The sequence below is a fragment of the Xiphophorus maculatus genome, chromosome 12 (genome assembly GCF_002775205.1).
Source record: "Xiphophorus maculatus strain JP 163 A chromosome 12, X_maculatus-5.0-male, whole genome shotgun sequence".
Lineage (NCBI taxonomy): Eukaryota > Metazoa > Chordata > Actinopteri > Cyprinodontiformes > Poeciliidae > Xiphophorus > Xiphophorus maculatus.
In genome coordinates, this window is record NC_036454.1 from 22,957,726 (window position 1) to 22,976,123 (window position 18,398).

The 18,398-nt window shown below is 40.9% G+C and overlaps 1 protein-coding gene across 1 annotated transcript in view; it reads right to left on the bottom strand.

Moving 5' to 3' along the window:
- Positions 1-985: 985 nt before the first annotated feature.
- Positions 986-18,398, bottom strand: part of adgra2 (adhesion G protein-coupled receptor A2) — a 47,620-nt gene continuing 30,207 nt past the window's right edge. Inside the window, exons 3-19 of the mRNA XM_005804363.2 lie at positions 12,022-12,093; positions 11,095-11,166; positions 10,929-11,000; positions 10,082-10,245; positions 9,014-9,227; positions 8,756-8,920; positions 8,473-8,671; positions 8,242-8,391; positions 7,739-7,900; positions 7,302-7,502; positions 6,998-7,187; positions 6,349-6,557; positions 6,133-6,260; positions 5,925-6,048; positions 5,694-5,842; positions 4,624-4,713; positions 986-4,479 (exon numbers count right to left, since the gene is read on the bottom strand). Of these exons, the coding sequence (XP_005804420.1) occupies positions 3,063-4,479; positions 4,624-4,713; positions 5,694-5,842; positions 5,925-6,048; positions 6,133-6,260; positions 6,349-6,557; positions 6,998-7,187; positions 7,302-7,502; positions 7,739-7,900; positions 8,242-8,391; positions 8,473-8,671; positions 8,756-8,920; positions 9,014-9,227; positions 10,082-10,245; positions 10,929-11,000; positions 11,095-11,166; positions 12,022-12,093 (3,778 nt within the window). The 3' untranslated portion in view covers positions 986-3,062. The remainder of the gene's footprint in view (positions 4,480-4,623; positions 4,714-5,693; positions 5,843-5,924; positions 6,049-6,132; positions 6,261-6,348; positions 6,558-6,997; positions 7,188-7,301; positions 7,503-7,738; positions 7,901-8,241; positions 8,392-8,472; positions 8,672-8,755; positions 8,921-9,013; positions 9,228-10,081; positions 10,246-10,928; positions 11,001-11,094; positions 11,167-12,021; positions 12,094-18,398) is intronic.

Genomic DNA, 18,398 nt, shown 5'->3' on the forward strand with positions numbered 1-18,398 from the left:
ACACCTTTTAATCCAATGAGTTTCCTTTATTTTCATGACTATTGACATTGTAGATTCACACTGAAGGCATCAAAACTATGAATAACACATGTGGAAATATGCACTAAACAAAAAAGTGTAAAACAATTGAAAATACCCCTTATATTCTAGTTTCTTCAAAGTAGCAACCTTTTGCTGTGATTACTGCTTTGCACACACTCTGCATTTTCTTGATGAGCTTCAAGAGGTCGTCACCTGAAATGGTTTTCACTTCATAGGTGTGCCCTGTCAGGTTAATAAGTGGGATTTCTTGCCTTATAAATGGTCATGAAAATAAAGAAAACCCATTGAATTAGAAAGGTGTGTCCAAACTTTTGGTCTGTACTGTATTTGTCTGTTTATACGTAAAAATTAAATGCCACATTTTTGGTGAGTCAGGGAGATATTTATCTCACGCCCAGTTGTCAACAAGAAAGCAAGCAGCCTTTTATGAAAAGAGTTTTAATGCATCTTGGGATTATTGCGGTGTTGGAACATCCAAGATTCGGAAATCGGACCCTCACTGTCTGAACGCTACCAATGTCAAGTACATTATAATTAGGTAATCCAGAAACACTAGGGACACTGTCCACAGTCAAGATAGTTCAAGGTTATCTTGGAGCGAGAGAGTGCCAACTAGAAACTCCAAAATTCTCATATCAACTTAACTAAAATTTGGAGCAGAACTCTCCTAAGCCAAGTTTCTCTAAATTATTTTTTTTCAATCCCAAGACTTAGTTGCAAGAATTATTTTTAAATAACTCAAGGTGAGACTTCAAATCTGAAAACACTGTACCAACCAGGCACAGTAGTGTAGAATCATGCTGAGGCTCTGCTTTGCTGAAAGTGATGCTAGTGCATTACAAAAAGAAAGGGAAGTAGGAAAGATCTAACTTCACATCCAATCATTTGTTATACGGTTAATACATGGACACAATTGTGAGCTCCAGCAGGACAGTAAAAACAAACTGGTTAAAAGTCAGATCTGTACCACGAAAAAAAGAAACTTAAAGGAGTTCTACCATTTCTGATTAAAAAGAGTAGTAGAATCTTGTCAGGACCTTGTTGATGGTTACAAAAAGTGCACTCTAACTTGCAAAAGGACATTTGTTCCAATGCATGTGTGGTTATGTCTAAAATTCACCCTGAATGTATAATTTTGTCACTCTATGGATTAGAGAAAATCTACAATATATTCAAATGTGCAAACTCAACTCTCGTTCTTAAAATCAATTGAAAAATGTTTCAATACCAACCTTATCTTTAAATGCATTGTTAAAAGCACATAATGAATGTGATCATAATGTTGAGCAGTGTACTGTATGCAAGCTTCTGACTGGAACTTAAATTTGTTTTGAAGACACCCAGCTGTCAATTAAATATTCATAAGGTGGCAACTATTAAACCTACAGGACAACTTAATTCAAATAGACATGCGAGTAGAATGGATCTATTTAGGAGTTTAAAATAGCCACGAGAGATATGACTCACAGTCACATCCTGGTTTGGACTGACGTAATTTTACCCACAAATTATTCATCACCAGGAGCATGTTGAAAAACCCAAGATTAGCAAACTGTAAGACCTTACCCATAGAACAATGGAAAACTTTACAGTGTTGTGGGCAGACGTGCTTTTTCCTGTTTGGGTTATTTCCTAAACATACTAAAAATAGAAGTACGCCTGTGTTTGTTGTGCATATACTTATATGGACAGGTATTTTGTGAAAACTAATTGAAAAGGACTTCATCATCTGTATAGTAACAACAAATGTATGTATGTGAAATAAAGTTAGATTTTTGTGTTTGGAAGATTTTCAGTCTAAATATTTTGCTGCTATCAGAGCAGTGAATCCAACATAGTTGGGGGGAAAAAGTCTTTGTCAAAAGTAAAAGTTGTCAATACATTTGAGAATAACTCTTTCTTCCCTCATAGAGTGGCTTGTATATTCTTGAACATTTCACATTTTGTCATGTCGCAAGCACAAACAGCAATTTAATTGCTATTTTATCTGACAGAACAACACAAATTAAATGGAAGAAACACAGTCTCATTGGACATTAAATCTACAACACTGATCTTTTAGTATATATACTAAAAAAAAAATATATATATATATATATGAAATTTCTTCAAATTTTCCTTCATAAATATTATCTGCCAATGTGAAGGCTTGGTGAAGCAAGCCAAAGTAATCAGCACTAGATCAAATCATGCAGCTTTTAGCCAATCAAATTACACTCCTTTGATCACATGTCACACAGTAAGCTAGTTAGCATGTCTATCACATACAAATGTGAATAAAATACACCTTTGTATTTTTCCTGTTCATTCCCACAGAATAAAACACACCCTTGTATTTTATTCAGTGTGACAAAATCTGAAAATATTTATGTGGAATACATTTGTAAGGCACTGTATATTGTTTTCTTCTCAAATCATAAATAATTTAATGTAATCAGAAAACAGGTAACTTCTACTATTGTCAAATATCCCACATTTTTAATTCACTCTGAGATTGTACAACATCCATACACAGCTCTCTTTATGTGTGCGCACACGCCCACACACAAACACACCACACACTTACACACAACCACTGCAAACATACAAGTGCATACATGAGCACATACATTAACATAAGTGTCAAAGGTTTTCTTCAGATTAAATGCATATACATGTGCTTTGGAAACAGACGGCTTGCACTCCATTTTATGCTATAGTTCAAATGCATAGAAAATGTACAACTAAAACAATAAAGCTTTCATGAGGCATCCAAATACAACATCAAATGCCAAATTAAAATATCTTCTACACATTCTTTTGTAAAGTGATTAAAATAAATGTGTACGCTTGAACATGTCAATAACAGAAACTGCCTTAATATTTCACATCAAACTTACAAAGCTACAGAGGCAAACGTACCAGTTTAGGGTCCTGGATGCCTTCATGATATTATATCTTAAATTATATAATTGTTAAGTGGACATTAAAACACAACCCAGTCATTTCATTAAGGTCATGCATAGAAGTTCACCCAAAATTTATACTGTGGTTTCACTTTTCCACAAACCAGTTTTCATTCCAACAGAACTCTGGGATTGGTCCGTGCCACTCATGTCCTGCTCGAGCTCGAGCACTGAGGTTTTCAGGGTGCCATTTGGGGCAGCAGCCCCGGACACGGTGTTGGCGACACAGTTCAAAGGATATGAGCAGCGCTTAGTTTCTCGCTCTGCAGATGCTGCCACTTTCAAGTTGTCTCTGCTGGAGCATCGTCTTTGATTGCTGTGCATGGCCACTCTGCTGGCAGCAGAGGGCGGCAGAGGGAAGGGTTTGCGGCTCCCGCTGCTTCCCCCGTCGCTCCCCTCAGAGGGGCTGGTGGCTACCGACTCCTCCACTCGCTTCCCGTTGGTCAGCAGGGTGGCCTGGTTCTCTGAGAGACTATGATGGATGCTGCCATTCTCACTTGTGGCTTGCTTGTAAAAAGCATGCGAGGAATTGAGGTGCTCCGAACCTGTCGGCCCTAAAGCGCCAAGACTGCCCCCTCCAGCAGTCCTCAGAGCTTTCAGGCGGTAGTGGCCTCTGCCCTCACCTCGATGATAATGTTGACTACTCCCTTGTTTAGTTCTGCTACTCACTTTTTTTCTCTGGGGGTGTACTGGGGCCGAAGAGTTTATGGAGGGAAGAACATTGTTTGTTGGCTTTGTGATGTTGTCTGTACTGGTGCTCGTGTTGTTGCCTGTAGGGACTCTTGAAGCATTGCTGGGATTGTCCTGTGCCACCTGCAACAGGTTTGTGAGTTTGCATGGCCCAGGTCCGACGCTGCTGATCCCACTTGGTGTGGACGATGACCTGGCTGAGGACGAATTGTGAGAGTCAGCGGGTGGATGGCAGTTGATGAAGAGCTGGGATCCTTGCTCCGATGTCTGCACTCCACTCACAGTGGTGCAAGTGTTCGTGTAAGTGGACATAGGATGGGAGCGACGATAACCTGGGAAACAGCCCAGCCACGACGTCTGCACGTCACGGCGTCGAAAGCAGTGGTGCACCACCAGAAACACCCCTAAAACGGTGGCGACTATCCCATAGAGACAGCTGAACAGCAAGCTAGTGCGCTCTGTTAGCCACACTGCCATGGCTCCACAACACCAAAGAGTTGCGAACAGGAAGTGGGTGGCTACCAGTATAGAAAACTGTGTCTTCAGCGAGTACTGATCCTCTGGAGGGGTGGCTGGGGTTATAGGTCTCCCCGCTGAGTCTGTGGAGAGCAGGCTGGTGCTTCCTGCCAGAGCAGGATGGCCTTCTGTCCCAGGAGAAGACAGAGTGGTTCCTGTGCATTCTTTGGACATACGATGCCTCAGGCGAAGCACAGTGCACAGGAAATAAATCCAGGTCACCAACACCACTAAACCAGCAGGGACAAAGAAAGATCCTAGACTTGAGCGCCAGATCAGCCAGCAGCTGAAAAAAAAGAGGAAAGGATGGTCAATGCAAAACAAGGATTTCTTTGTGTATTTAACGTTGAATAAGTCAAAGCTGCACCAAGCAAAACAAAACAAAGTCAAAAGATCACATTTCTAGAGGATAAAACAGCAATGGACATACTAAGGGCTATTGTCTCCATAGTTGTTGACGTTGACAGCTGCAGTGATTCCACAAATGATGAGAGGAACTCCATCGGCTATTAAATAGAACCTGAAAATACAAAGAGAAATGTGAGCACAGTTTCTGAACTCTAATAAACCAAGACAATCTATTCCAAAAGAAGCAGTGGGAACATTGCATCAATGTTGACTCTGAAAGAGCTCTTCCCTTTTGACTCTTCATATAAATGAAGATATACATAAACAGAATCTTGTGAATCTGAAATTGTGATCTAATAAATCCTGTTCAGAAAATAATAAACCAGTGTAAGTACTTTACATTTTTAATTAGATTACCACATGCAGTCCATTGTTTTTCAAAAACATTGAAATAGCCTTTCAACTCAGACTTTGTTAATAAAAGACCTTCTCCAGTGTCATTCAGGGCGTCCTGAGTGGGCGAAACCAGCACCACTTATTGGGACTAAGTGGTATACGTTGACCTAAAATATTGATAATGTTCATTTTTGAGTTTTTGAGCTACACTATTACCAAACAGACAGTCAAAAGGGAAAAGTGTCAGAGCGCATGCCAGAAGTCATTGATTTATCACCTCCTGACCCATTTGGTTCTGTGGACAACAAAGGCACTGACTGGAGATCCAATGAGGTCAGGGGCACAGTGCACAACTGCAGTTTTAAGATCACAGGCAAAGGAAAAAAAGGGTTGGGGAACAGAGGGAAATTGTGATGAAGACAGTGCAGTCCTTGAATCACCCAACTTCAATTTATGACAACTCCCACAGTTTCTGTTCTGTTGGTGTCACAAATTCTTCCTGCCCACATCTCTAAAATTATCCGGTAGCATGTCTTTTTCTTGCCTCACAGCTGTACTCGGTCAGTTCCCCTCCTCCCTTTCTAAATCAGTAGGACTATGGTTATCGGACACAATGACCGCCTTCATGGGATGGCAATTTGGGTGGCCAAGCATGGGAACTTCTGCAACTGTCTAAAGTAAAAAACATATGGACGGCACACAATACTGTCATGGTGCAGAAGGTGAGTATGGGATCATGGTGGCTTGCTCACTGACCTGAGCATAGGTCGCTGAGTAGGTGGAGGGGAAGACTCTCCTTCCGTCTGCCGGGGTGTTCTCCACACAGCCTCTTTGTAAATGACCCTGGCGCTGACCCCAATCCACAGCAGTGTTGACAGAGAGGAGTAGTGAAGAGCGATACCCACCTGTCACATACAGCAGCAATGTGACTGGATGTGAAGCATAACATACAAGTAGTTAAAAATAGCACCGTAAGGTAAAACATACTGCCTGACAGACAAGAGGATAGCTGGTTAGGCTTATGCCTCCTGCATAGATAGCTGATGTCATGGCGATGTGGAAACAGGTATTCAGCAGAGTGTGCCAACTTTTTCTTGATATCTGTATGGAACTGTAGAAAACATACAGAAGAGAAAATTATTAGAAAGAAGCAGCCAATGGCCAGCGCTAGCAGGACGTTTGACCAACACACTACCTGTGGTGTAGTATGTGCGTAATGATGATGGTGAAGAGGCAGAGAAGCAGCACTGCAGTGCATGCGTAGACCACAGGGTGGAGCACCCTCACAGGGACTAAGCTGGAGTTCGGGAAGGTGGGAACTTCCTAGAGAGAAATTGAACATGAACTGGATTAAGTTTTCATCAACAATCTGTCACAGTCATCGGGATTTAACTGAATACGCGTCTGTTACCTGCAGCACTGCATAGTTGCCGAGCACAGAGCAGCGCATCAATGAAGTGCTGCTGTCAGTGTGAACAAGCTGGCAGCCTTGCTGGCTCCAGCCTCCCTGCTTCCCTGGTTCTGTGTGGCTCCACTGGGCTGCCACTGCATCTGTGCCCGGGGTCAAGTGGCGCAAGGACACCCAGATGTGATCAGAATAGTTCCACATGGTGCAGCCATCTGTCACAGAGTGGGAGATATTTGTCAACATAAAACTACACAAATTGTTCTCTGTTCTTAAGTATAAAAATTGCCTGCAAAGAGTTAAAACAAAGGCTCAGATTGCCAGAAAAAGGCAAGGGTTCATGCACTTTTACCCAGATCTGAAGTTATTTATATAATTTAGTTTTTGCAACAGAAGTGTTTAAGTATCAAGTCTGTAAGATGCAACAAGTGCAACATTGATTAGTAGCACTTGGTGCAATTTGTGAGAGCTAAACATGAATATGTTAAATATCTGATTATCAGATTTTTGGCATTTGAAAACACAAACTTCTTGACTACTAGGTTGTTTAGTCCTTATGGGGATTAATGTTCTCTTTGACTACAGATCAAAGAGAGCTTTAAGATATTTTGTCATAGCAAAATTAAAATAAATTGTTTTTTTTTTGGTTTATTACCAAGGCCTACAAAGATGACAGGAGTGTTGACACTTCGTCTGCGAGATTGTTCAACAGCGTTGCTTGAGTTTGGCAGTAGAGGAAAAAAGCTTCCCGTTCGGAAAGCCACAAACTGCAGCTTGCAGTCCGCAGCAGCATCCGGGGCAAACAAAGTGGCTGGAACAGTCACAGAAGCAAGGGCTACAGAATTCTGAAGAAAAGAACAAAAAAGCAAGCAGATCATAGTAAATGAAGTCCATGATTATGGCTTCACACAAAGAGCTACGTTTGGTTGCTAATGGAGCAGCAGAAGGAAAAGCCTCACCTTCAAGGGGAAGTTGGTGAGAGAGATGTTATGGGAGCCAGTGCTGCAGCGGAAATGAAGGAGTTGTTGAGGTGCAGACTCTGACGTCTCCACTCCTGGCCGTCCTGTTGGCAACTCGCGGCGGTAATATGCGGTGCAGGTTATACCGGTGAAGTGTGCAGGTCGGATCAGGTGAGCTTCCATCACTATGTTTTTAGACACCTTCAAAAATCAATTTGAATATTAGTGAAAAGAAACACTCCACATATGCTACATACGTTGAAATGAGACGATTTACAACAACCACTCCAAAGCTTTGTTTTATCACACAGGCAAAATAGATTACCAATAATAATTTCATATCCTCACGAGCGCCCTACAATGTTGCTATCACAGAAGTACAAGAAATATGTGTGTCACGAAAACAGACAAAACTTTAGATCAAAATTCTTACGTACCACAGAGTAGTCTTGTGCTCGGCCGTGTAACTGAGGCCAGGCTAAAGTTTCCAGAGAGTAGACGATGGAGCTACATGCTCTTTTCTCTCTCTGAGAAAGAGCAAGGATCTGGTCGTCCACCTGCATCAGGTTGCTGCCCATATCAACAATCACCTCCGACAACTACAACAAACACAATTTGTTATTCGTCATCTATAAGGATAAAATCATTAGCGTTAAAAAAAATTCTTATACATAAAAATCTCACTTTATGGCGCAGCAGTTTAAAAGGATGCTTAGTTTTAAAAGCTGTACACAGGTAATGTGTTTGCATAAATTTGTATTCACTGTTAGTATTGATTTCAATTGGATCTTGTTCAGAAAATTGTATAGTTTGGGATAAAAAAAGGGAATTGGAGAATTATAACTTTGTTTAGCTCTTAAAGAAAGATCCAATCAGAAATTGTATCTCAAAACAATATGAGTGCATCTCTAAAGAGAGTGAACTTTGAAAATGTTCTCACCTTTCGCTCCTGCCTGGCATATTTCATAAATTTTTCCATTATCTGGGCAATGTACAGCATTTCTACAGAGTCAGTGAAGCCAGCCACTTCAAGCGTGTATGTCCGCACTTGATAGGCCACGGTGATGGCGTTGGACGCGTTTATGGGTGTCTAAAATGGAGACGTAAAACAGGGTGAGTATTGTTGCCAGGCCTTGAATCAATGTAAGGTGGCATCAGCAGTGTTACCGACCAAAAGGAAGGTATGCAAGACACGAGTGATGTCGTTGGTGTACTGGCAGTTGGAGTAGTCGCCCTCGTGCCACTTTCCGGATCGGTCACAGTATCGGGAGGCTTTTTTCTGCTCCGTTACCCCCTCCACAGACAAGGAGGGGTAACGAAGCTTCAGACAGTACTGATGGGAGGTGATGCCTGCCAGAGTTCTTGGCCACCTGAGGAATAATAAAACACAAAGCTTTCAGTGAAATGCTGAAACTCAAATCTACTCAAAGCAAATCACTGTCATGACAACTAACCGGAACTCCCCACGGTTGTTTACAACTTTATCTTCTGGGCAGAAGGAGGCGCTGTTCTCCAGCACTACGATTTCAACAGTGCGCGAGGCATTGCCCCGCCCAGTAGTGACCACACACTCCCACTCTCCACTTGCCTCCATGTGAACGTCGGATAATATAAGCTCGCTGAATGCAAACAGATTGTTTTAAAAGACTGGCACGTTTTCTACTTGGACAATACATCATAAACAGGTTCTCAAAGAGCAGCAGATACTGTACCTGGTGATGAAGGTGCAATCATGCACCACACTATCCTCCAGCTGGATGCCTCTGTCACGGTCAGATATCACTACTTGACCATTGTGACGCCAGTGTATGCTGGTGATCTTGTCCATCAAGGCAGCAGTGCAGTGGAATGGCAGCCGGTCGTATCTGAAGACCACCTGACGCTGGGACGGCAGCAGCGACAGGGTGTGCAGCTCCAGTGGACCGTCTGAGCAGCAAAGTGTTAAAAAACACATGTTTAGCTCTTACAGAGTAAAAAAAAACAACATATTTTTAGCCTTTGGACTTTTCCATATTTTGTGACTAAACAACCAAAGCTTTATTGTATCCTCTTGAAATTTTAGGTGATAGAACAATACAATGCAGTGCGTAGTTGTGAGGTGGAAAGAAAAAGATCTTAAAAACACCATATATGAAGCTCTGAACTTTGACTAGGTCATTTAAACAAAAGAGAATGCCCTGATCTGAATCATTCCTAAACATTTCAATTGCAGCTCTGCCTGTACGTTTAGGATTCATCTGTTCACCTATTCTGCAATAGGTGAACAGATGATTTAGTTTATTTGCTGTGCAAATAAACTAAATCAAAGGTTATTTTTGTTGGCAATAAAGGGGGTGAGGGGCAAAAAAAATCCCAGCCATATCTTTCAGATTGTTTTTTTAACCCTCCCGCAACTTTATTGTTCAAATTGACCTGTGTAATTTTTCTTTCATGTCTCAGTTCTAGACTACTTTGTGTAAGTCTACTACTTAAATCAGAATAAATTGCAATGAAGTTTGTGATTGCCATGTGACAAAAATTTGCAAAAGTTCTAGTGGTATGAATAGTACTGCAAATAATTGTGCTATGAATTTGCTTTTCAGCAGCAGCCAACTGGACGCAGACAGCAGCAGACAGTTAAAGTAACCCACAGGGATGGATGCCAACACAACATTGCTGAAACTTGTGAAAAGATGGTCTTGAGCTTCATTACAGAGTGACAGTCATTTGCATGGTAACGCTCTCTGAAGTAAAGCGGTAACCCGCCTCATTCCTGCGCCTCAGCGAAGCCAGGAACTCACCACAGCTTAGCTGACTTTCTCTCAGGCCTCGCAGGGGCTTTCCCCTCAAGGTCCTCGGGAAGGCGCACAGGGTATCTTCTCCCACACGCACCGAGCTGCTGCGGAGGAAGCTCGGCATCCAACGCAGCCCACAGTCACAGGACAAGTAGTCTGACTCGAAGTTTCTGCGGAGGGAATGATCGTTCATTTAAAAAAAGAAAAAGAGTCACGTGAATTCTACCTCTGGTTAAACTCATGGAAAAGCATGGAAATGAAATGAAACAAATGCATGTTGTAGCTGATAAAAACTATAAACTGTCTTAGATTTTCTGCAGTCCTTAGCAGAAGTATTTATTTTTTACAGACTTTTTCACTTTTTGCAACATTATAACCAAAAGTCTCTGCATTATTTTTCCCAGGACTTGTTTTATTCTAATTCTAGAAAATAACAATTCTGTGCAACTAACCATGTTCATGTATTAGAATTGCCTAGTTAAAGTCCAGACCAAAGTTCAACCAAATATCTATTTCAAGCCTTGAATGTTGCTATTCCCATTTGTTCTCCATTTATTTGTAAAGAACAATGAACCATTGTGAGTGAATTGTAGGGACAAATAGTAGCGTATACTGTACATGCTACACTTTACATGCTACACTGTGAAAAATTTTTAACATGTAAAAAGTGTACACTTTTCCTTCCAATTCACAATTATACACTACTTTATGTGCTCTTTCACATCCAATCCTAAGAAAACATATCAAATTTTGTGGTTGTAACATGCAAAAAGTGGAAAAGTTTGACTGCCCTACTGAGGAATTGAGTGTAATTGAGCCATAGATTTGAGTCACTTTTTTTTTTTTTGCTCACACTAGTTTCAGGGAAGGCAGCTCCTCAAACACTCCTGGATCCAGGGTTGAGATGATGTTGCCAGATAGGTTTCTGTAAAAACATAAATTAGGCATAAACAAGTTCTCTCAGTACCTCAACAGCAAGCCAGAGTTTAACACATTTCAATGTAAGTGATGGGTCTTACAGCCTGGTGAGGTTGGTCAGTCCTAGGAACATGTCTGCGGTCAGGCAGCCAATGCGGTTGTTGGACAGGTCGCTAAGTGTGTGAAAGAACAAAGGAATGTGTTAGCTATTATCAAATGAATATCTCCTTGGCAACAGATTGTTGTGTCTTGACTCATTCATTGCCCCCAGATGCTATATTACGTGTCCATTTGACATGCAGCTGAACTGGGCCGGCCCTCTTCTGTGTCTGCTCAGACCACAGCAGAATGCAAACTTAATTTCAGAATCATAGACGGCTCACATCTAAAAACTCTCCCCGAAGGACCCGGCCAAAGCTTTATCATCGGCAGGGTAAAGCAGGGCCCCTGTTCTACAGTCAACCCCTGAGTGTGATGTATAGCTGAAGCCAGAGAGGGATCTGCTCTGCTGCACCTCTGACACTACCCAGCAGAGAGCTGTCCAGAGCATGTGTTTATCTCCCCCTGTTTGTTTTGAGAAGCCCCAGACCTTGCAGGGAAAATACAAGAAGAAGGAGGAGGGACGAGGACTCACGCGGCGTAGCGCAGACAAACACTTTCGACCCACGCTACAACCAAGCATCGGAGTACAGAGATACAAGACATGAGCAGCAAGCTGCCGCACAAGGTTGGCTTGTCACATTCAGTGCCTTGTGAGGAGACTTGGAGCAGCCCTGATGTTTTCCACATCATGCCACAGGGATGACATCTGATGGTTTCTACTGATGTCAGATGAAAAATTTGAAAACCTCAGGTTTAAACTGAACATAGCAGTTGTTTTATAACATATGTAGCTGCCAAAACAATTAATATCTGTTTAACTCAGCTACTGACTTCTGGATAGAAAAGGGGTTTTCATTAATTTACATTTGCATGTTTGTTGCTCTGTACATAATCACACTTTGAGAGATGTTACTACGTCTACTCACAGCTTCCGAAGCTCAGACAGGCCTTGGAAGGCTCCAGGCATGATGGTGCTGATTAGGTTGTGCTTCAGATCCCTGGAAACAGAAAAAGAGAAATGTTGGTGTATGCATGCAGAGATAATAATCACAAAGATTCTCTGTTTTGCTTTTTATCTGCGTGCAAAATGTTCAGGTTTTTATTGTATGTCTGAGCACCATTTCTAGAGAGCAGTCAGTTCACACACCTTGGGTTAAAATGTTGAACATGCAGGTAAAGGATTACATGAAGCCCATTTATGGTACAAATGTTTCCTGATTAACAGAAAGCAGAAAACTCTCATTCCAAGTCCAAATGTTGAAAACACAAGTTGAGCTGAAGAGGTCACAGTTTACTGGTTTAAAGTGAAATAAGATAAGATAAATCTTTATTGTCATTGTCACAAGGACAACGAAATTCAAAGGGTGCCATCAGTCGGTGCACATTGCCCAAAAACAAAAAATAACTGTCTCACAATTCACACACAACGCAAGAATCAACAAACTGGCAAAAAAAAAAAAAAAAAAAGTAAGAACAGCCACATTCTCACATACATCATTTATGATGATTAATGGTTGTTTTTGATTGCATTTAGTTTTGTTATTGCTATCGGGTAGAAACTGTCTCTGAGACGGTTGGTTCTTGTTCTGGTTGCTCTGTATCAAAATGGAGCAAATGATTGAAGTGATGTTTGTGGACAGTGTGTACACGCCACCGTACACTGTGAAGCATGATGGCTCAGGCATCGTGATGTTGGACCTGATGAATTTTAGGCATCAGTGGTCAGTTTAATACAGGACATATTGTCTTTTGCTGAACAAAATAAAGGCCATAGGAAGCACTTTTCTGAAACAGTGGCTACACAGCTAAATATTAGTTAAGTAGGGTTACTAGAAAGCTAACTCATCGAGCAATTTGACGAGTTAGCATTTGTAAATGTAGAATATGTAGCTACATTTGTAGCATACAAATGGGTCTGTGTAGCATACAAATGTAGCATAGAAATGTATGCTTGTATGTTTGTATGCTACATTTCTATGATACATTTGTAAATGTAGCAAAGAATTGTTGGTGTACGCATTCTTTACAAATTTCTTTACAAATTTACAAAATTTGTAAAGAAAAATGCTACATTTTGAACATCCTAATATTTCTTTTTTCTCACTTACTATTATAAATAGATTGTTTGAAGAAATTGATTTTTTTTCTTCATGTTTTGGCTGAAGCAGCCAGTGCAATGTTCGCAAATCATTAATGTGTTTGGGAGTAAAAGCTATCGTTAGGCTTTGGAGGTTTAATCACCTTTTTAAACATGTTGCTGTTATTTTGAACATAACTGTAAATACATATAAATGTTTGCCGTATGAATTATTACCATCATTTCTGATTTCCACTGTGCTCTGCATTGAAACAGTGGAGATAATATCTTTATCCCTTTCTGGATGTTTCATTTTGTGTTATCTGCTACTTTTATCTCCACCCTTCTCTCGTTTCACTTTCCAAACTATTTGTCAATCCACTCAGCCAGATGTTACCAACCAACCTGCATATGTTTGGAACCAAAGACTTTAATAGCTCAGTGGAAGCAACAGAGCTGAATTATGGAGATGGATATGTGTCCACAGGTCATGAAAGTTTCTGCTGGAGCTGATATAGAAGTTATTTTTGGCAACAAAAAAAAAAAGATCTGTAATGTTGTTGCTGTTTTTTTTAACCACAATAGCTCAGTAGTATGGAAGTCCTCATGGGACTTTTAGGGCACATTTTCAACAATGATTGTCTGTGATTGCTGCTCTTGACCACACTGCCTCATGCAGTTCAAACCCTCAGGCATCTCCTAACCGCTGCTCGGTCCATTTTCCAGGAGATGGGCTTTTTTTGGACAAACTAGGGTAGGGGAAATTGTTTTAGAAAATGGCTTCCAGCAAAAAAAACAAAAACAAAAAAAAAACTACAACATGCGGTGTGGTGGGGCTCCGCTCAACAGATTATTGGTTTTGTCCTGGTCCAAGATCTTTCTAAGCCCTTGCTCATATGATTACAGACGGAAGAGAGGTTCTAATGATGGGGCAGAAGCTTTCTGGCCTCAAACCAAGGCATTGTGTTGGAGAGCACAGCCAAGCTCTGTAAGTGTAAGGCACCGTCTCAGACAGGATGTGAGGAAATGATTATTTTCATAAAGGCTGACACATATTCACTTTTTACCCTCAAGTTAAAACATATGTAGCCAATAATTTACAAAACAAAATAGTGAAGATAAATATAAATACTTTATATTTCTGCATTTGTCAAGTGTTTATGGCTTTGTGGATCTGTTACAGTTTATGTGCTAATTGTCTTACTCTGAATATACTTGTTTTTTTTCTGTGTGTCAGTTGGATTTGTTGACCTGGACAGCAGGAGAACAAAGCTCCGGCTTCCTGTTTGTGTGTCGCTGGGCTCATTAGCGTGGCGTTGAAAGATGAGGCACTGCTCGCCTTTTCCTCTCCCTGAGGTGTCTCTCTCTCTCTAACTCTCTCTCTCTCTCTGTCTGTCCCTTTCACAGACATACTAAAGTAAGCGTTTGCTGTGTTAATGCTGACCTCCATGCATTTCAGTCCAATATTTCCATTTGGTGATAACATGCTACAACTATAACCGTGTATGTCGAAAACCAGCTCAGATTTAGTGAGGAGATTGATATTTTGCTTTCAACAAGATAAACAATTAAAATGTTCATATTCTTTTAATAAACCACGTTTGCACTACTGCTGCTGCCATCCTGAAACTATAGTTAGCATAAATTAATTTGCTTTCATTTGGTTATAAGGGGATTATTTTATTAGCCTATTCTGTATTAGTTGATTCCATCTAGCATTGTGTTTCTGTGTTTTTATGATGTAAAGCACTTTGAAATGCCTTGCTGCTGAAATGTGCTATACAAATAAAATTTGATTGATTGATTGTGTAATGCCACATGATTATTTATTTCATGTAGATTTTTGGTCAATGTTCTAACTATTGAGAAAACCTGGGACTCTGTGCAGAGCAAAAAGGAAAAGAGAATCAGTTTATTTTAAATAATAAGTTAGGAAGAATATATTAAAATTTCATCCATCAAGTTTCTAAACTTTCTTAGTCCTTCAGCTAACATGTATGTTTTTGGACAGTGTTAAAATGCTTAAATCCACATTACGAATCCAAAATGCTATTTTAAAATTTTTTTTTTGCTTTCAAACTGGTTTAAATTTGGAAGTTTTATCATTGTAACAAATTTGTCATTTGACATTTTAGTGCATAAAAGTCAAAAGACAAAGATGAAGGTTTTGCTAAAAATAGTGTGGCCTAACAAGAACACACAGCAAAGTGAGTATGTTTTGCTGTAAATTGGGGATTTACTGACGTAGACCTGTGTATCCATCTAAGCTGCTGGTTTTAGCCTGAGGTCTCTTTCTTTATTTGTCAAAAGATATTCCTGCTTTCTGAGGAGAATTCAAATCTTCGGTTTACAAGATCACAGCACGGGGTTTCCTTTCATCCCTGCCCATCTGAAGAAACTTGGACAGCTTGTACAAGATGGAGTGAGGGAGCGATAGATTATGCTGCACCACAATGAAACATCAGAATATTGGAGGTTGAAAGACAATGCTCAAATTATCCCATCATCTCTTAAACATGTACGCACAATGTTGAAGTAAGCCAGTCTGGTTCTGTTATGTTGAGAGAAGTCTTTTTTTAATCACAAATCATTTTGCAGGGTCATTGTTGTGTGTAGAAACTCAAACGTGGCTTCAGCATCTAACAGGCCACAACAAAATGGCATCTAAAACACAATCAGGTTATAGCAGATCTGTAGAAATCAGGAATGTACTAAGCAACACGATGTTACCAGCTGTCTATCAGTCACACAGCAAGTTTTTGAAGGTGAACCTTTTAACACAATCTAGTGGTGATGCATTAAAAAATGAACTGAGTAGAATCGGTCAATTTTCTGTTTGACTGGGAGATGACCTGTGACCAGTCAGAAACCACAGCGTCCAAGCTTTTATTCAATCAATAAATGCATCATACCAAGTGCCGTCTGGTTGCAGTATCAACAACACGATCACTGTGAGAATTCAACTTAAAGTTATTTACTTTTAGCATCAGTGAGGTGTTCAAAATGGCTTCCAACACAAAATGTGTCATGTCTGTATGGGTTTCTTCAGGCTGTGAGAAGGTGAGAGAGAGCAAGACTTTCAGTACATAACAGAAAGACTTAACTGAGCAGTAGTGCAGTAGTTAAGAGCAGTAGTGCTCTGTTTGCTTATTTGCAAAGTGTCTATAGAAAGGTTGGCAGACTTTTTTTAAATCACAGAATTAAACACTCTCATACAGGGACTGCCATTTAGGTAATGCTAGCTTTACTTGCTAACATAAGATTGTAAAGCCAGATTAAACTGTCAGATATTGAATAACTGGCTTTGTCTTAAAATGTTAGTGAAACAACTATGAAGTTGTATGATAAGTCATGATGTTGCCTCTGCTGCTAATGTAGCTCATTATTAACTGGCCAGGCTAGATGGAAAATATTTTAAGAGCTCTTAATTATAGGTCTTTGGGAGAAACCTGCTAAAATTTGTATTGGCAAGACAAAGCTTTACAAAAGTAAAGGTCAGGAAAGTTCTGGTTGGTGAATCTCTCCTTAGGATTTGGGTGAAGACATATAAACACATCCCAGATATGTATTTCCTGTCTGAATAAATGGGTGAAAATTTGTTTGTCCATGGATCTACTGGGTAACAATAGCTAACCAACTCTCATTCATCGCACTCTCTTATCACCAAGCTGGGGAATGTGGAGGAGCTCCCACCGAGCCAGGATGTGAGGCTCATGTGTCGGCCCTTAACACCATCTCAGTCCACCCAGAGCCTCAGGGACTGAGCCTTAGCCGTTAACTGTACACTTCTGATATATTTCCAGCCTTATTTTTAACCTACAGTAGCTTTAGCTCCAGGTTTCACCTCAAACTGAGGCGATGACTTGTGTCTACTCCCTCTAGAGTTGGCTTTCGCTCTCCCTGACAACAACTTCAAAGCTCAGCGGTCTTGACACTGATGACAACAGTTGTCACAGAGGGAGAGGACAAATGCAGTGAGAAGAGATACTTTGAAGCCTCATTATTGCTGACAGTGAATATATCTTTGTCTAAGATCCTAGAAATAAATGTAGCTTTATTCTTTTTCTTCTACTGTGCTCCTCAGAAGCAGCATTTTTCAAAAAGCAGCATTGCTGTTGTTGAATCACGACTGTGAGCGGTTCGTCTTCTTGAGTTTCAGATTATGGACTCCAAAGTGCAGTGCGCTATCCAATTCTCTAAATGTGGCCTGTATCACTTGACTGTGACAGACTCAAGCTCCCTCCCTGCCAAAAAAAGAGTCATTGTCTGACATCTGAGGCTGCAATTAAGAATGTCCTCTTTTTTCTCTTCATTCCTCATAAACTCCCCCTGATCAATAGAGCTGTTCCTCCGGCTGTTCTGAAGAGTCACCACTCTGCGGGTGTGCAGGCGATGAGCACCTGGGCCCCATGCAGTCCTACAGAGGAGCCGTGTGCTCCTACGGCAGCGGGAGGGTTTTAATGGAGACGTGGAGTGCTCTATTATCAGAAGGCCAGCAGCAGGGCCTGGAGAGCGGACATTGTTTGAGCCTTTGGGCCAGGAGGGAGCTGGGAAAAGCACAGGAACTAAGCAGTGGCCGCTCATTATCGCCAGACTCTCTGTGGTCCACATCGTGAATGGACCAGTTTTCAGACTTCTCACCTGGTTAAATAAAGATTAAATATTAAACAAGGAGTGGAATCAAGAATTTCCTGCTGATGATTATTCAAGAAAAAGAAATACCAATTAGGAGATCAAATCTTTACTTTAAATGCACCTTTCCCTTGATTTCAGACCAGTTTGTTTCTAATAAGTACCTGGTATTAACTTGCACCTTGGCTGCTGACAGAGATCACTGGAGACCATTCCTATGCCGCGTGTCATTTCCTGTCTGGTTGGCGTCTCTCGCTGAGGCCCTCGCTCGTTTATTTTTACAGTTTCCTTTTTCTGCTTTTTTTACTAGCTAGCTTTCCCTCAGCGGGAGGGGCAGGTGGGTTAGGGGATTCAGAACTGAGCAAAAATTGCCCCTGCGTTTGGCCCTGTGGAGCCCACCTCCCTACTCAACAACACACTTGCTCACAATGGGGTCTCTGTAACGCAGGGCCCAAACGAGCTCCTGCCTTCCCCCAAAACAGGAAACCAGGATTTGCAGAGCTCTTGTTTTTTATACTAATTTCCTGCTACGCTGCTCCTTCCCCAGATTATTTTCTTTCTTTTTTTTCTGGTTCCTCTCAGATTGGACACACC